This window comes from Bos grunniens, chromosome 6, assembly GCF_055505025.1.
Source record: "Bos grunniens cultivar Pamir isolate PY7600 chromosome 6, Bosgru_T2T1.0, whole genome shotgun sequence".
Taxonomy (NCBI): domain Eukaryota; kingdom Metazoa; phylum Chordata; class Mammalia; order Artiodactyla; family Bovidae; genus Bos; species Bos grunniens.
The window spans coordinates 16,053,101-16,071,414 of NC_141170.1; the positions used below are offsets into that span (position 1 = coordinate 16,053,101).

General features: G+C 36.1%; 1 protein-coding gene across 28 annotated transcripts in view; it reads right to left on the reverse strand.

Annotated features, from left to right (window-relative positions):
- Nucleotides 1-18,314, reverse strand: part of PTPN13 (protein tyrosine phosphatase non-receptor type 13) — a 224,006-nt gene that overhangs the window by 98,436 nt on the left and 107,256 nt on the right. For all 28 annotated transcript variants that reach the window (XM_086404911.1, XM_086404897.1, XM_086404916.1 and 25 more), the window contains 2 exons: nt 4,532-4,627; nt 3,193-3,286 (listed from right to left, as the gene is read on the reverse strand). In XM_086404911.1, coding sequence (XP_086261037.1) covers nt 3,193-3,286; nt 4,532-4,627 — 190 coding nt within the window. The remainder of the gene's footprint in view (nt 1-3,192; nt 3,287-4,531; nt 4,628-18,314) is intronic.

Here is an 18,314-nt window from a genome sequence, read left to right on the forward strand (position 1 = left end):
ACGTTTGAGAGGCAAAACAAAAACAAACAAAATATAGACAAAACACATGCAAACAAACAAGAAACTCACAAAACCTAGATGATTTAGGAACGGATAAACAAGTTCTTTCAAGACAAAAAAAGGTTACATCATTAAAGATACGCATAGAAGCAGTAGGAATTGTACTATGTAAAACTGTACTTCAAAAGTTAACACAGAAAAAAAATTTAGAGATGCTCTTCGGAAAATAGCTTTGAATGTCTTTTTTTGGTCACTGAAAGACACTTTTGATAGTTCAAAATCCAAAATTACTTAGTTTGATGGATCTGACTCATAACTTCCTGTTAATCTCCTCCCACCCACTATGATATAAATCAATAGCACTGTGTGGATCTCTTTTTCCATTTCATTCTAGATAAAGGAATGGAAATTTTTATAAAGAATTATGTAACATATCTAAATAGAGAACTATTTATAGATCTCACAAATACGTGACCTAAAGAACAAACAGAACCTCCTGATTATGTACTGACATGTTAAAGATATTTTCAGAAGACTTTGTACACATACAGAAAACTCTGCACTTGAATAAGAAATTTAGACAATACCTCAGTTAATGTGTTTTTCCTTGGACAGATGGAAACATCATCAAGATGGTTGGGAGCAATATCAACAACCTCAGATATGCAGATGATATCACTCCAATGGCAGAAAGCAAAGAGGAACTAAAGAGCCTCTTGATGAGGGTGAAAGAGGAGAGTGAAAAAGTTGCCTTAAAATTCAACATTCAAAAACTAAGATCATGGCATCCTATCCCATTACTTCATGGCAAACAGGGGAAAAGTGGAACAGTGACAGATTTTATTTTCTTGGGCTCCAAAATCACTGTGGATGGTGACTGCAGCCATGGAATTAAAAGACGCTTGCTCCTTAGAAGAAAAGCTATGACAAACCTAGACAGCATATTAAAAAGCAGAGACATCACTTTGCCAACAAAGTCAAAGCTATGTTTTTCCAGTAGTCATGTGACAGTTGGATCATAAAGAAGGCCAAGTGCCAAAAAATTGATGCTTTTGAACCGTGGACCCTTGAGAGTCCCTTGGACTTCAAGGAGATCAAATCATTCGATCCTAAAGGAAATCAACCCTGAATATTCACTGGAAGCTGCATGTTGATGTGAAGAGCCAACTCAGTGGAAAAGACCCCGATGCTAAGAAAGACTGAGGACAGGAGGAGAAGGGGGCAGCTGAGGATGAGATGGCTGGATGGCATCACCGACTGTATGGACATGAGTTCAAGTGAACTCTGGGAGACAGTGAAGGACAAGGAAGCCTGGTGTGCTTAAGTCCGTGGGGTCTCAAAGAGTTGGACACAAGTTAGCAACTAAACAACAATAACAGTCAACTTCTCCTTGAAAGAAATATTTCTGTTTCACCTATATCTAATGCAGATGCTATGAACATCAAGTTGTGTTTTTTAACATCTTAAAGTGTGAAATAAAAGCAGCTTATCACTAAATTATGATCTGATGAGCTAACACTTTAATGTTATTGTTTCCTAAAAAAAACCTGGAAACAGTCAAAACTAAGATTCTCTTATAATCCCTATGCTTTTAAGTTACCGTCTCAAGAAAACTGAAGTAAGTCTCACAAAATGATTTAACTTTGTTTGGAGGAATATGTTTTCTAAATAACTAGCAAACTGACTATAAAATCAATCAATTTTAACATATAATTCCAACAATTCTTCCATCGCTCTCTATTCCTTCTTTTGATTAAGCTAAAAAGGCATCATATTAACTGTAAGCTTTCTCTAAATTACAGATATAGAGAGGGGTGACTTCCTCAATTCAACACAGACCTTAGTGCAATTCAACATTTGCTTCTTATTGCTGGTCATCTCCAAACAGTTTTGCTTCTTTAATAAAACTATCTACTATCAAGCATAGATCTATCTTTGTCTCTAATCTCTTTGGTCAAAATTACCAAAATAGGCTCACTGCAATTACTATTCCCACAATGGGGTTATAGTAATATACAGTGCTATTATGTGAAGATTATATCACTTTAGGCAAATGAACACTGATTAGAACTTTCCTCATAGAAAGTATCACGGACATTTTAAAAAGGAACACGAGAAAAAGACATAAATTTCATAAAAACTGAAATATTACAGAATAATTTTAGTGCAATGTATGTAATTACTTGGAGTGTTAACCCTGGATAAACTGTCTGCTTTAATCACATGGGTAGGGTTACCTAGACTATTAACAGTTTATGGGTATGAAACATTTGCCTGCCAGAATTAATCAGCTAAGGGGCAGGTTTTTGTTAATTTCCAAATGATACTTTTGTATATAATGGTACCTAAATCAAATGAACTGAGATATCAAATTTAAAAGTATTACTATCGTTTGGTAGTAAATTCTGAAGCAACTTCTGATTCTCTAATATTACACTATGAATTTCAAATTAATGCTTAACTTTAACAATATGCTTCTGTTCATGTAAGGGATCTGTGCACACATGAAGAAGACACACATTAATATATTCAGTACTGAGTTGACACATTTCACTTCAAAGTAAATCAACCCACAGTTATAATACCACAAGAATAACTGCTAGGGTTAATCTTATAAGTATGCTGAGTGTCTCAGTATGAAAATGAACTCTAAACAGTCCAAACTGGGCTTAAAAAAAAGTTTAAGTACAAGATAGCTTCTTTTAATTCAGGAAGATGTAGTGAAAACTTAACTTTTTATATAACAGATTTCACATGATAGGTTACTTAGTAGTAATCTACTAATTATTCATTAAATAGTACTGAAAGCCTACTTGTTGAGCCCATGTAACCTTTTGAAAAAAGCATTATTCTTTTAGAAATCAAAGTTTATATCTTCTCATAGATGTTTAATGCTATACCTTTAGAACATCCATACTGTTAGTTATTTTATATTCATATTGGCAATTTAAAAAAATCAAGCACAAACTAAAATAATCAGGGCCAATTCTAATTTTAAAAGATTCCAATAACTCAAACAATTGTAACATCTTTTATATAATTGAATTTGCAAGAACTTAAAGAGGAGAGAAGAAAAAGAGAATGGAGAAAACAGAGGGAAGAGAATAATTAAAAAAATATTCTCCTTGATTCTAATGAAGAAAAAAACCACATGCAACTGGAAATATATTACCATTTTTTCATATTACATACCTTGGTCTCTGTGACTGGCCTTGACTTGGTGTTTCATCTACGCCTGGGAGACCACTGTTGGATTCAAATCTCTTTGAAGTTTCACTTTTTCTCACTAATTGTGAATGAAAAGGAATAGCACAAATCATAAAAATATGAAATAATCTTATTTAAAACATAAGCGCTCAGAAGACACATAAGATAATTTTTACAAATCATATTCACATAATCAAATTAATGATATAATGTCATTAAACTCTTCAGTGGCAGTCATTTTATTTTTGAAAACAATGAATTATGTTCTCTCATATTCTTGCCTGGAGAATCCCATGGATGGAGAAGCCTGGTAGGCTGCAGGCCATGGGGTCACACAGAGTCGGACACGACCGAAGCGACTTAGCATTTGAAAATGACTATACTGCTGTTTGATGAAACTGCTATTAAGTTCCTATGGTGGTTTTAGTTACTAAATCATGTCTGGCTCCTGCGACCCCATGGACTATAGCCTGCCAGGCTCTTCTGTCCAAGGGATTCTCCGGGCAAGAATACTGGAGTGGGTTGCCATTTCCTTCTCCGGGGGATCTTCCTGATCCAGGAATTGAACCCAGATCTCCTGCACTGCAGGCCAACTCTTTACTAACTGAGCTATGAGGGAAGCCCTTACGTACTTATAACAGTGTTAAAATGAGTAATTGGAAGCTTTTTGTAATTAAAAATTTTTATATAGAATTATTCTTTTTACACCTTATATCTCAACACTACTGAAAGAACAAAAATCATAGCTTCTTTTTTAAATGTTTTTTTTTCAATTGTGGTAAAAGTCACATAATATAAAACGTACTATTCTTAACCATATTTAACTGTACAGCTGAGTGGCACTAAGTACATTCACATTGTTTTGCAACACTCACCATCATACATCGCCCAAATTTTTCACCTTCCTAAACTGAAACTCTGTCCCCATCAAGCACTTACTCCCCATTCCCCGCCCTGGCATCTACGAAAGAACTTTCTGACAGTATTAATTTGACTATTCTAGGTATCTGGTATACTGCTACTAAGTTGCTTCAGTCGTGTCCGACTCTGTGTGACCCCATAGAAGGCAGCCCACCAGGATCCCATCCCTGGAATTCTACAGGCAAGAGTACTAGAGTGGGTTGCCATTTCCTTCTCCAGTGCGTGAAAGTGTAAAGTGAAAGTGAAGTCGCTCAGTCGTGTCCGACTCTTTGAGACCCCACGGACTGCAGCCTACCAGGCTCCGCCATCCCTGGGATTTCCCAGGCAAGAGTACTGGAGTAGGGTGCCAAACAGCACAATCATGGTTTCTTATGAATGTTTTGCTTGTTCAGATGCTTCTTACCTTGCCTGAAATCCGATTCAGAGGAAATAATAGATGGACTTTCACTGGATGTACTAAAGAGATCACTGTGGTAAGTTTTGTATCTTTGAACTGGTTCTGAAAGGATTAAAACAAAAACATTAGAAAGCAATCTCATTAGCTGTTCCACAATCATATAAAGCACTACATTTATTCTTGTGAGACCAGAACATCTATTGCTTTAAATTTACTAATCACTGGATAGTCATTTAAAAATGTGACTACAATTTTGAGGTGGTTTGGCATCCTGGTTAGGGTCCTGGACTCTGAAACCATATTGCCTGGGTTTGAATCTCAGGTCTACTACTCACCAAGTGCATGATATGGGGACGGTATTTAACTTTCCTGTGACTCTTCTTCAATTGAAAAGAGGGTATAAGGGAAATGCACATCTCCTAAGGTTATTGTAGCATTAACCGAACTCATATGCAAAGCTCTCAGAACAGAGCAGATGCTATATAAACATCATTCTGTTTCAGGTGCTATTAGGGATAGAAAAATCCAGACACCCAGCCCCAAGCTCAAATAATTTAAAATGCAGAAGTACAACACTGCTATATTTAAAATGGGTAACCAACAAGGATGTACTGTGTAGCACAAGGAATTCTGCTCAATGGTATGTGGTAGCCTGGATGGGAAGACAGACTGGGGGAGAATGGATACATATAAATGTATGGCTGAGTCCCTTTGCTGTCTGCCTGAAACTATCACAATACTGTTAATCACCATTGTTAATTGGCTATACACCAATACAAGTTTTTTGTTTTTTGTTTTTTTTAATGTAGAAATACAAAATACTCAAGATGGGACATTTAGTTCCACCAGAATGAGATCAGTAAGCACTGGGAGTGGCTGGGGGTCTGTGCAGGGTTGTGCGGTGTATGCTCTGTACGAGGAGGGAAGCACTCCACTGAAATCTAAATGCTACCTTCTCAATGTCTCTGCCTCAGCCCCTCATCTTCACACTTCTGTGATCACTAGCATAGATGATAATTCCATGATAAGTCTCATGCCTGGACTACTTTTAACTGTCCTAGATTCCCCTTTCTGCAGTCTTGCTTGTCTCATATTATAATGCACATTACAGAGAGTGAACTTTCCACGAACGAAAATCTGAGCACATTGCTGTATTTCTTAAACTTCTTCAAACTAGAGTTTTTAAGATATAGTTCAATGTCTCCTTAGTATTCAAAGCCTTTCATAAGTTGATCCACGACTACATTTACAGCAGTAGCTCTACATGCTGTGAATATATAGGTTCTAACTTGTTAGAATCATGAAAAGCATAGACCTCTCTCCTCCCGCAGCCCTAAAACACACGGGCACACAAATATTGACAGAGAACTTGAAAAACTCAATCTAGGTAGAACCCTTGTTTCAGGGCATCATCACCACCCAGTTCTCCAGATTTTCCACTCTTGCTACTGAATTTACAAATAACCAAAAGCATATAAACTTTTAAATTCCTTCCTCAGATACTCTTCCTGCTAGAATGCTCTTCCTCCTCTTTTCTTTTGAATCCTTTTTCTTTGTCCTTTAAGAGAAGACTTAAAGGAAAAAAACCTTTCCTGTTCACAAAAGCTTTCATGACCACCTAAAGACTGAGTTATACACCATTTCTGATACTTTCATATTGCCTTATGCTTATATAACTGTAACTCTTCACTGCCTTATAGTTCTTTCCCCACCTGTTTGTTTTCCTCTACCTAAATCACAAACTTAGGCAAAAAGGACTGTATCTTTTTCAGATGTACCTTTATTATCAAGCAAGCGTCTGATGCATAGCAAACACAAAATAAATATTTTCTGAGTGGATATGAATAAATGAATGAACAGAGGAATATAAGTGATACACAAAGGTCACTGATGATCTTTAAAGAGGACTATTTCCATTGCACAGACAGGTGAGGGGCCAAATCAGGCTGGAAGACAGGAAACTGAGAAAATGAGTAACACTGTTCTTTAAAGAAGTTCGAAGATTTGAGAAAGGAGAAAGATTTAAACAAAAACAAACTAAATGAGACTAAATGAGTTATTAGGGTCTTTTTGGCAGAGAGAAATGTTTGAGAATGTTTTTAAGCAGTGGATAAGACGACTGTAGATTGGAGGAGATTGCAAATGACGGAGGGGAATACAGATGGAAAAATGTGAAGGAAAAACAGGAGATGGGAGAAGACCCAACATACATAAGATGGCTAATGTAGGAGGAAGGAAGAACCTTTCCTTCTTAAGAGAAAGGAAACAAAGAAAGGAGTGAAAAAACAGAGGCAATCCTAAGAAACCTGTACTAGAAATATGCCTCATTCCTGGCAAGGAAAGTAAACCACTTCCCAAGAAGACTAAAGAAATTCTGCTGTGATAAGAATCAGCAAATACGCGTGAAAGCTATTATGTAGCAATGAGAGTTTAGATGAGGCTAGAAAGCATGAATTTTACTGAAGCCAATCAGAATGGTTGTGTGGCTTTTTCTAGGCACTAGAGAAAGCAGACCATGGGAAATACCCAAGGAGTGGTGTGGGATCCAAGGTAACAGATGATCAACGTATGTGAGGGCTTCTTTTTTACTTGTTAACTTGAGGGCAGGTATTTCACAAAATGAATTATTCCCTTGTGCTAGAAGGTATTTTAAGAGAGCTTATTAAAAATAAAAATAAAAAGAGATGAATGAATGAAATAATTAAATGGCACCACAGAGACTAGGCTTGTAGAATCAGAATGGAAATGATGGGCTGGAAAAATGGGAGGTCATGCTGAGGCAAAGGGTAGACGTCATGCCGGGAGGAGTAGGAGGATAAATGGCCATGGATTTGACGGACAGGATATTGTGTATTGTTCTTATAACAATGTTTACCTGGTGAAGCAGGTATAATATACGTGACTCCTACTTTGTCCAGCTTTGTATACAGTGAATGTAAGTGTCAAATAAAACTATAATTAAAAGAGCTCTGGAATTGAAAAGACAAATATTGACCAGCACTTAAAAAAAAAAGGATTCCATGCTACCACAGGAAGTGACATGGTAAAATAAAAAACAAAATAAAACAAATTCCTCTGGTATAAGAGGAACATGATTTGAAAGGATTATATAAGATGTCAAATAATAGCTTTATCTAATACTACTTGAATTTAATGAACATAGTTAAATGATTATGTAAGAAGAATGTTATTTTCAAGGAGCAACAAAGAACTTTTTCTTTTGTTGTACAGAACTTCCATGGAAAAGTTTTGAGGGATTTTCCCAAGGTAACTTGACCAAATGCCAAACCTGGCATTGTAACCTATAGGACGGTAAAACCAACAAGGCCAAAGAGAAGACCCACAAGGATGGAGGCAATATAGTTTTACCTCACAAAGAAAAGCTGAAAGTTGCAATAAACCTATTCAGTAGACAGAGTAGAGAACCTCAGTCACGTGAATCTATGCCATGCAACAACAATTTCATGAATTTACTGTTTCATAACTATTTCTGCAAAGTGGCTGTAAGAGAGTAAATTTTAATTTCAATTTCTGTTCTTTGGTGGTGCTTTATAATTGTTCTTACATTATTTCACAGGTCCACATTCCTTGTTTTCAGCTTGCCTATATTTTATTTCCTTTTTCCTCCTTGTTTCCTTTATTGACAACATTAGTAAACTTTTTTCAACCCTTGGATTCCTCTGTAAGACAAATTAATGTAACTTTGACAAACCCTCTTAAAAATATAACAATAAAGCATCTTCCCTAGATGAACTGTTGGTCTTTAAATGTTCTCAGTACCACACCTGGGGGAGGAAGGACATTGGCTTACAATGGTTTACCATTTTAGAGTAACTGGGCACAAGCACTCCAGAAACATGAACTGGATGACTAGCATGGCAGGAAAATTGAGGGTAGGAAGACCTTTTTATCCCTCTTCTAAATCAGGAGGGGTGTGATGACCTAGAGGGGTCGGGTGGTGGGAAAGGAAAGAGGCTCAAGAGAGAGGGCATACATATATAATTATGACTGATTTGCATTGTTGTATGGCAGAAATCAACAACATTGTAAAGCAAATTTCCTCCAATTAAAAAATAAATTACAAAAAAACATTAAACTCAGATTAAAAAAAAAAACAAACAGGAGTGGTATATCTATGTTAATTAAGTGGTAGGGATTTTTTGTGAGCTTCTTGTATTCTGGAATGTACCTTTAAAAAAGAATGTTGTTAGCCATGTTCCTTTCATGCAATGGCATGGCAGATCTAACGATATTACAGTTCCCAGGCAACATTTATTACTCAGTCATGCTTATAAGAAGGCTATAATCAGATTTCAGTTTTCAGTCAAAATTTACTACTCAGTTGTGCTTATGAGAAAGGTTAGCCTTACAAGCTTCCATTTCTGAATAGTAAATGTAACAGTTTCATGAATTATTAACAAATTACATTTCCTGTACCAAGATCATCTGCATTGGTGCATATGGAGTGGCATATTTTCCAGATCACCTGGAAAGAAACACTTCTTGACTTTCTGATGATCTACACAAAAGGCACCAAGCAGACACTGACTCTGGGCCTCCCTGGTGGCTCAGACGGTAAAGACTCTGCCCGCAGTGCGGCAGAGTATGGCTTCAGTCCCAGGTCAGAAGATCCTCTGGAGCAGGGAATAGCTACCCACTCCAGTAATCTTGCCTGGAGAATTCCATGGACAGAGGAACCTGGCAGGCTATAGTAGATGGGGTAGCAAAGAGTTGGACACGACTGAGCGACTAACACTAAAAGATACTAACTAGATAGATACAGGCTTTATTCCTCTGATCTAGTCAACAAAAGAAGGGTAATCTCTAATTTTCCACAAGATCCTAACATTATTAATAACTTCTTTTCAGAGGAACCAAACAACACAGATATGTTTTCTGTCTACACTTAAATGTATAATATTAGCATTTAGGTTTGGTCCAGATCCTAGGAATGTAGTATTACCAAGTGATTAAAAAAAACCCAAAAAACACAACTTTTTATTATGAAAACTCAACAGACATGAAGACAAGAGTACACAGTAAGTCCTCATATGTACTCATCTCCCAGCATCAACAAAATCTAATAACTGTTATTTTAATTAGAAAGTTTTAGACTTTTTTTTTTAAAAAAACGAGATGCCCCTAAGTATTTATAGACCATTACAAAGTTTTCTGAATGCCAAAGTTCTTAAGTCATGTGCAATGAACCTGTTAAGAATATTCAAATACCCATTTTATAAAATATACATGTAGTTACTTTCACGGCAGTGCTAAAACTGTAAGCAAAATTTTAAGCTGTCACCATTATAATTGGAGAACTGAATTTATTTGACTTGTAGGGTAAAATTAGATTCAGTATCTAATTTTTGGTCTGCAAACTTCTCAGCTAGTAAATATTTAAATGAAATCTACACTGCAGAAATCCATATACTAGAATTCCTTTAGGATCATGATTATTCCTCATTTCACTACATGATTTCCATCTCTGACTTCCTACAAGGACAGTTTTTAGACATGGAATTTGAGGTTGGAATTAAGAATCTTAATGTAGAAATAATAATGAGTGCAAAAGAAAACAATGGGAGAATAAAATTAGCCTGGATACAAGTCACCAAAAAAAGCAGCACCAAATTCAGTGTGTGCGTGTATGTGTGTGTGTAATGTAGATACATAAAGACAGAGGAATACAGTGTCTCCTGAAAGCAATCTGTTGAATAGTGGTGAGAGGATGAGAAAAATAGGGACCGCAGAAGAATGGCTTAAAGAATTAATGAGGAGAACAGACATGGATGTGGGGGTAGGAAAGGGAGGGTGGGATGAATTGGGAGGTTAGGACTGACATATATATATGATACTATGTGTAAAATAGATAGCTAGTGGGAGCCTGCTATAAAGCACAGGACGGTCAACTGGGTGCTCTGTGATTAGCTAGAGAGGTGGGATGCAGGTGGAGGAACATCCAAGAGGAGGGGACATATGTATACATAGGGCTGATTTACTTCATTGTCCAGCAGAAACTAACTCAATATTGTAAAGCAATTATATTTTAATAATAAAAAATCTTGGTAAAGTCTAGTTATAGAGATTCTGTAAATATACATTCTCTGACAATATCTTTTAATTTCTAGTATTAATTTACCATAATTAAGAGTATACCATCTTTATGCCAGATGACAATGCATAAAAATCTGACAAATATTTTACTATCCTTTAATCTGGATTATCTAAATGCCAACTCTAATAGAGCACTGACTCCACTTGTACATAGCAACATAAAAGGCAGTTTTTCCATAGGTTAGTATTCTATCATAAATCCTTGACAATTAAGAGCCACAATTTCCACCAACACTTAACACACTTAACACTTAAAACATACAAAGTTGTGGCACAGGGTTATGAAGACTTGCATGATATACAGCAGTTACGTAAAGCTGTTTTAGATGAAACACGAAAATCTACAATCTTCATGTTAAAATGAACCTAAGCCAGCACAAAGTGTAATCGAAAAGCACCATTTACAAGTGACACATATTCAAGCTCAGACAAGTAACATGAAGAAACTGAGACTCAGGTAATTGCAACATCAGGAATTAAATAAACACTTTTAACCTAGCATTTCTTTATTTCCTTTAATACATGACCCAAATTACAGAAAAAAGTTTCAAACAGAAATGCACTAAGATGGCTGGTTTTGTTGCTAGAATTGTTGGGGAAAAAAAGAAAATTAAACCCCTGCATTTTTATAGCTATGGTTCCTAATAAATAAAATATTTCAATATTCGAATAAGCAGACAAACAAAAGTGAGAACACTGTGTATTCACGTACCAAGTGTTTTTCTCTATGCTTCTTTTTAGAGGGTTAACTTCTGGAGATTAGAGATTGTACCTTCTTTATGATCAATAGAGTCCAGTGTATTCTATATTACATCACACTGCATGATACAAGAAGATAACATATCCTAAAATTCTTTGAGAGCCAGACACGATCAATAAAATTTTTAATAAGGAGGAACGGAGCTCATGTAAGTATGAATATATATATATGTACAAACAAGGAACGTAAGAGATGAATATTCTGTGAAATATAAATGACTTTATAGATGGAACATCTGTGCAGAGTAGGATTGCTACAAGAGTGAACAGTTCCTCTACAAGGGCTGTGTATAACATCGTAGCCACAAATCTAGGCCAGCTATACCACTCTTCCAGCATCCTCTAGCATCCTTTGTTGTCATGACTTCAACTGTCCCCCCTAAAGCTTTCAAACAGTACAGAGCTCTAAAGAAAAGTGATTGCATTTGCTGTTGATTGGTCAGGCTGTGATTGACAAGTATGTGATTTTCTCTTAGAGCTGGACAAAACAGGAGACGAAGGTGAGATTTCTCCTCACTATATAGTATAATTCAGAGAATATTATTGTATTCTGTATCCGAAAAATCACGACTGAATACACTAAATATTTAGTGTTAAGAGCCATGTTGCAATATTCAGCTTAGATTAACTGAGTATCTATTATATGTCTGGCAGAGTGGTAGACACTAAGGATATAGCCATGAATTAGACCCGGGCAAAATTCCAGTGTCTACAAGAGGAGAAACAAGATCCTCAAAACAAATAATTTCAGTGAAAAATACAGGCCATCATCCTGAAGTGTGAAGATGAGAGAAAGTTTAAAGTCTTAAGGCAGAAAGCTGCATGAATAAAATCATGATAATATAAAATGGCACGTATTAGGGGAGGAAGCGGGGGAAGGAGGGAGAGAGAACACATATATTGCTGGAGCGACTTGTGAGATGGGAAATGCAAAAGGGTAAGACTGGAGAGAACTGATAATGGAAATAATGGAAAGCCTTAAATGACGTAATCTAAGGAGCTTGAATTTTATCCTGCTCAACAGATGAAAAGTTATTAAGCGGCTGCAGGCAGAGAAGAAATGTATTCAAATCTGCAAAATGGAGGACAAATTATAGCTAAGAGATCAATTTAGAAAGCTAGTTCTACAGTCCATGGACAATAGAAGGAACTGAGAGACTGGGATGAAATGAAATATTTTGGGGGTTATAACTGTTGGGGGACTTTCTTGGTGGTGTAGTGGTTAAGACTTCATGCTTCCAATGCAAGGAGTGCAGGTTTAATTCTTGGTCAGGGTACTAAGATTTACCACATGCTATGTGACCAAAAATAACAACAACAAAGAAAAAACAAAAACAAAAATAAAAACCCTGCATTTGGGACTTTCCTAGTGGTCCAGTGGTTAAGATTCTGAGCCCACAGATCCCTGGCTGGGGAACTAAGACCTCGCATGACACATGGTGTGGCCAAAAAACCCCCCAAACTGTTGGGTCTTAAAGCTTGTGTAGATACTCATTACCAGTAAGCTCTATTTTAAATCTCCCTTAATACATATCAGTCCATGCTTTTCAGAAGGTTTCTATATCAAAGCCAAACCGGGTCTATGTTAACCATGTATGAGTTAAATTAGGTCTCTAATTTCTGATAAAGTAGCCATGGATTTCTGTGGACTCCAAAATCAGTATTATATTACTATGGATATAGACACTGGAACATTTGTTTTGGTTTCATTTTTAACTTTCCTTAGTGTTTAAAGATGCAGTTTCATTTTTCCACTTGGATAAATCAAAAAAGCAAATGTCTATTCTCTGTTGTTTTTAAGCTAAAGAATAACTTACTGTGTATCTCTTCTCAAATGCTTCTCAAGCCAATTTTCCCTCCATTGAACACTGGTATTTTTTATTGGACTAGTTCTATATAAGAATGGTTTGAAGCTGCCCTGTGTTGCTATGTAATTTAAATAAAATATTCAGTTCCGCAGTTGCATTAGAAAGCACATGCCCAACAGTCACCTGTGACTTGTAACTTGAAGTCCAGTCTGCTTAGCTGGAATTTGTAGATGTAGTACTTCTCCTCCACTGAAGAAGTTCTACTGGGCAATGCTGGTCTAAAACACAAATCTCGGGACTCCCTGCAGTCCAGTGTTTAAGACTGTGCTTCCAGTGAAGGAATGGCAAATCTGATCCTTGGTTGGGGAACTAATATCCCACATGCCGTGGGGTGAAGCCATAAATAAATAAATAAAAATTTCATCAGCTGTGGAAACACAGTGGGCGCTTGATTCTTTCTGGCCAAGTCGCTGAATCCATTTATACTAGTGTGTTCTTCAGAGATACTAAACGTATTTTTATCTCAGTGTAATTATTCAGTCATTAATACTTAAATACATGGGATATTTGACTAACATCATATAAAATCCCTGTTTATTCATATTTACTTCTATGGAAACTGATTATTTAAATTATTTAAGTTCGGGGAGTAATCCAAATAACAATCTTTATTTTTTTGGAGGGGAGGGGTGCTATCCAGAGGGAAATATAGTGAAGGAAATAAACAGAGTAGCTCATCTTTACTAGTTCAGGATCTTAGAAAAGAAAGACAAAAATTTTAAAAATTGAAATTGCAATCATTCCTCTCTCTCCATAAAATGTCACTGTACTTAGTCACTCAGTTGTGTCTGACTCTGTGACCCCACGGACTGCAGCCCTCCAGGCTCCTCTGTCCATGGGGATTCTCCAGGCCAAGAATACTGGAGTGGATTGCCATGCCTTCCTCTAGGACATCTTCCCAAGCCAGGGATCAAACCCAGGTCTCCTGCATTGCAGGTGGATTCTGTACCACCTGAGCCACCAGGGAAGCCTATAAAGTGTCACTAGTAGCATCCAATATGATGAACTGTAACATTTATGAATCCACCCTCTTGCTTTTCTGAAATGTAACTATAAAAATACATGCACTTTCAAGTTCAATGGAATGAACATGAATGGAAAGGAAGTATTACGATGCCTCAATAATGAGAACAGGCTCACATACTTGAGTGTTTACACACTCTAGTTGCACAAGAGAGTTTAAGCTGCATTCACAGAGCAGTCATAGAAGAGCAAAACTAGGCTAGACCAGAAGACACAGCATTGAAAGAAAGGAGACAACACTTAATTTAGACATGACGTACAATGGGTTGACTTTAAACTCCTTAAATAAGTCCTATTTAACCATAGTCACTTTTATAGAATTTAATTGTATCTGTTGTTTACACTCGCCCTTCTAGTATTACACAGAATGCAGGGGAGTTTTGACTGTTCTAAGCAAATGCTATTCACGGTCCCCACCCAGGGTGTGGAGTCTGTTCATACTATACTCACAGTACCGGTTCCAAGTCAGTCTCTCATAATCAGGAATGTGCTGCCAACCCACAGAGTGATGGACAGGGAGTCTGTGGTAATTACCCCACAAACAACACAGAGACAGAAACTCTCATTAGAAAGCAGACGATTTCTCAGCTCTTGAGACGGAGCAGAGAGAGGTGGAAAAGAAAAGCCTGGAAATGAAGAAGGAAAAGAGTAGAATAGGACAGTCCTATGCTAAGGCAGAAAGAGTGAAATGAAAAGAATAAAGCAAAAAAAAAAAAAAAAAAAGGGAATGACATCAAATTTTAAAACTAGTTTCTATGCGAGAAAGCTGTTATGTTCTTTCCTGCCTCTCCTACTGCTTTATGAGTGTTGTTCAGTTGCTAAGTTGCGTCCAACTCTTTGCGACCCCATGTAATGCAGTATGCCAGGCTTCCCTGTCCTTCACTATCTCCTGCAGGGCCACCCAAGGCAGACGGGTCATGGTGGAGAGTTCTGACTAAACATGGTCCACTGGAGAAGAGAATGGCAAACACTTCAATATTCTTGCCTTGAGAACCCCATGAACAGTATGAAAAGGCTTTATGAATGTAGGAAATGATTAATAATCTTAGTAATAATCTTTTATTTATAATTTTAAAATTTCAACTACAATTTCTTTCTTGGAATCTTTCTTGTTCTTAACTTTATTTTGTTCCCAAAGGAATCAGAGCACTTAATAATAACCATTGCTTTTTGATAGCTTACTCTCTTATGTCATCAGGTACTGGATAAACCATTTTATAGATCCTGTAATAATAGAGCCCCATCAAAACACTATCCCAAAAAGGAAAATAAAATCCCTCTGTCTGCTACATGGTTAAATGGAGCTCCATCTCAACCCTTCACCCAGGATGGTTTATTGAAGGAAGACCCAAACAAGCCTTTATTTCATAATAAAATACTTTTATTATATTAAAAATTATATAATGTTATTAAGAAGAGACCTAAGAGGTCTGATGCCTGAAAATGAGATGTTTAAAATGGTACCCAAGTTCCTTCCAGCACTACTCCATGATTTTAAAGTCTGGTCTCCCTTGTGCCAGTCGGCTGGTTGGTTTTGTCGGCTGAGGAGACGCTGTGGAAATGATTTAGGTACAGGTTCCTTTCAAGAGGATGGGGCCTGGGCTAAAGGAAACAGCTATCCATTTGAGGCTGAAGGAGACAACAGTCTTTTCCATCAGTTCCTGAATGTTCATGTGCCCCAAAGAATGAACTGAAATTCAGCAATTTCTTTTCTTCTGATTGTATATTATCCCACTGGACACTGTAATACATCTTTTTTAAAAATTAGGAGGTAACATGTAGTGGGAAATCCTTAGACTGGAATGCCAAATCTGTGATGGAAATTTATAATCTCCCATAATGATGGAAACTTACAGTCTCCCATAATGATGGAAACTTTATCATTAACCAGTTATGTGATTCTGGGTATGCTATTAAATCTTCACATGCTCAAGCACATGCGCTCTAAAACCTCTTCTAATTCTAAAATTACTGATCCTCAGTGACAACTTTCAATTGTAAAGATCACAAAAACTAGAGTATTATAACTTTTAAATGCTTTAAAATAGGAATGTTTCAAAAGAAAAGTGTACAAGAAAATGGGTACATGAATAATATCCACTGTTCTGCTTGATTTGTCACACATAAAAGGGATCTATGAAGCCTATTTTTCATAAGAATTAAATAAGTGGTTTGTTATTTTCCATTCTTTTTTCTTCTTAGTATACTAGCTAAACTCTTCATATTAACAATCTGTACTTTGCACAGCCAACATAAATTATTTTACCTTTACAAAAAGACAGCACAGCATAAAACCAGCAAGTTACTCAACTAAATAACTAGTAAGAGTTATTGCTTTTGAATTCCAAACCTCAAACATTCCTTTCAAACAATGCTCTTAGTCAAAAACAATCATAATTTATTACTACTATATAATAATGGAGCTTATTTAAGGTGGTACAAGTATTTCCATAATAAACCAACATTTTTCAAGGTGTTCTATTTTGTTTAATTTGGTTATGAAATATACTCTAGGGAAAAAAATTGGTAGATATTTTGTGGGAGCAAATGCTTCTGAAAACTCTTTTAATGCAAAGATAGATTTCAGGATAAAAATTGTCCTACATTAAATAATTGAAAGCATATTTTATCTTACTTTTAAAAGGAAATCTTTTCCTTTTCTTGTATCTCTTATAATAAACCTAAAATTTTTCAATTCAGAAATTTTTTTTGGGAGGTAACGAGTTAGTATTTTGAACAAATAAGGGTCTATACAGATTATATTGGGTTGGCCAAAAATTTCATTTGGGTTGTAACCTTATGGCCAACTCAATATATTATCTTTACAGATATATATGTATATATGCATATCTGAAAACAAGTTGATCTATTTGAGTTTCTTTACACTTACACATTCATGCATGCACATGCAAACCATGACAGAGTCTTACTTATAGGAAATTCCTATAAATTATATATTCAAGCAAAACATGCTAAACCGACTATTTACTGTAATATAATTTAAAAAAATATTTTCACCATAGTTTTGATTTTTTTACTATTTAACTCTCAACCAAGGTTCAAATGTAAAAACACTTCTCTCAGACTTCACATATCCAAATTACTACTTGCAGAAGCGGGTGGCAAATGGTTAGCTTGCATCACAAACTCAATGGACATGAATTTGAGCAAACTCCACAAGATAGTGAAGTAAAGGGGAGCCTGGTGTGCTGTAGTCCATGGGGTCACAAAGAATGGGACATGACTTAGCTACTGAACAATAACAACAATTTTAATATTTACATGTTAAGAAAAGATACCACTGAACCTCTTAAATGTTAGAAAGCCATCTAAATTGGTGTGTATATTCACTCCTTATATTCTGAGACGACCATGGTCCTATCTGTTTGAATCACTGAAGGACTGTTCCCCCCCAACAACAATGGGGCAGAATTTATTTATATAAATGTCTCCATGAGGGAATGCTCATAAGAATGTGAAGCTAAATTATATTCATGTGTTAGCTGTGGTGTAACACTAAATGGTCATAAAATACAAATTCTGAAAAGAGAGACTTTAAGCTACAAAGTTTTTTTGCTGTTACAACTCTAAGACTTAAACAGTGAAATCATGCATAAAATAAATTTCTAATTTTTTATTTTCTGTCTTTGAAAGCTTTTAAATATTTTTTGCTGTTACAACTCTAAGACTTAAACAGTGAAATCATGCATAAAATAAATTTCTAATTTTTTATTTTCTGTCTTTGAAAGCTTTTAAATATTTATTTAACTTCACTGAGTCTTAGTTGATGCATGCAGGATCTAGTTCCCTGACCAGGTATCGAACTCTGGGCCCCTGCATTGGGATCTCAAGAGTCTTAGCCACTGGATGACCAGGCAAGTCCATGACTTTGAAAGTTTTTAGATCCAGGTTATACTCAACTATCTCATAATGCTGGCTAATGCTTATAAAAGTGCAATTATATATAAATCTATAGTATTAAGTGTTCAATAATTTCCTCCATAATTCCAATTTCCTCACTAATA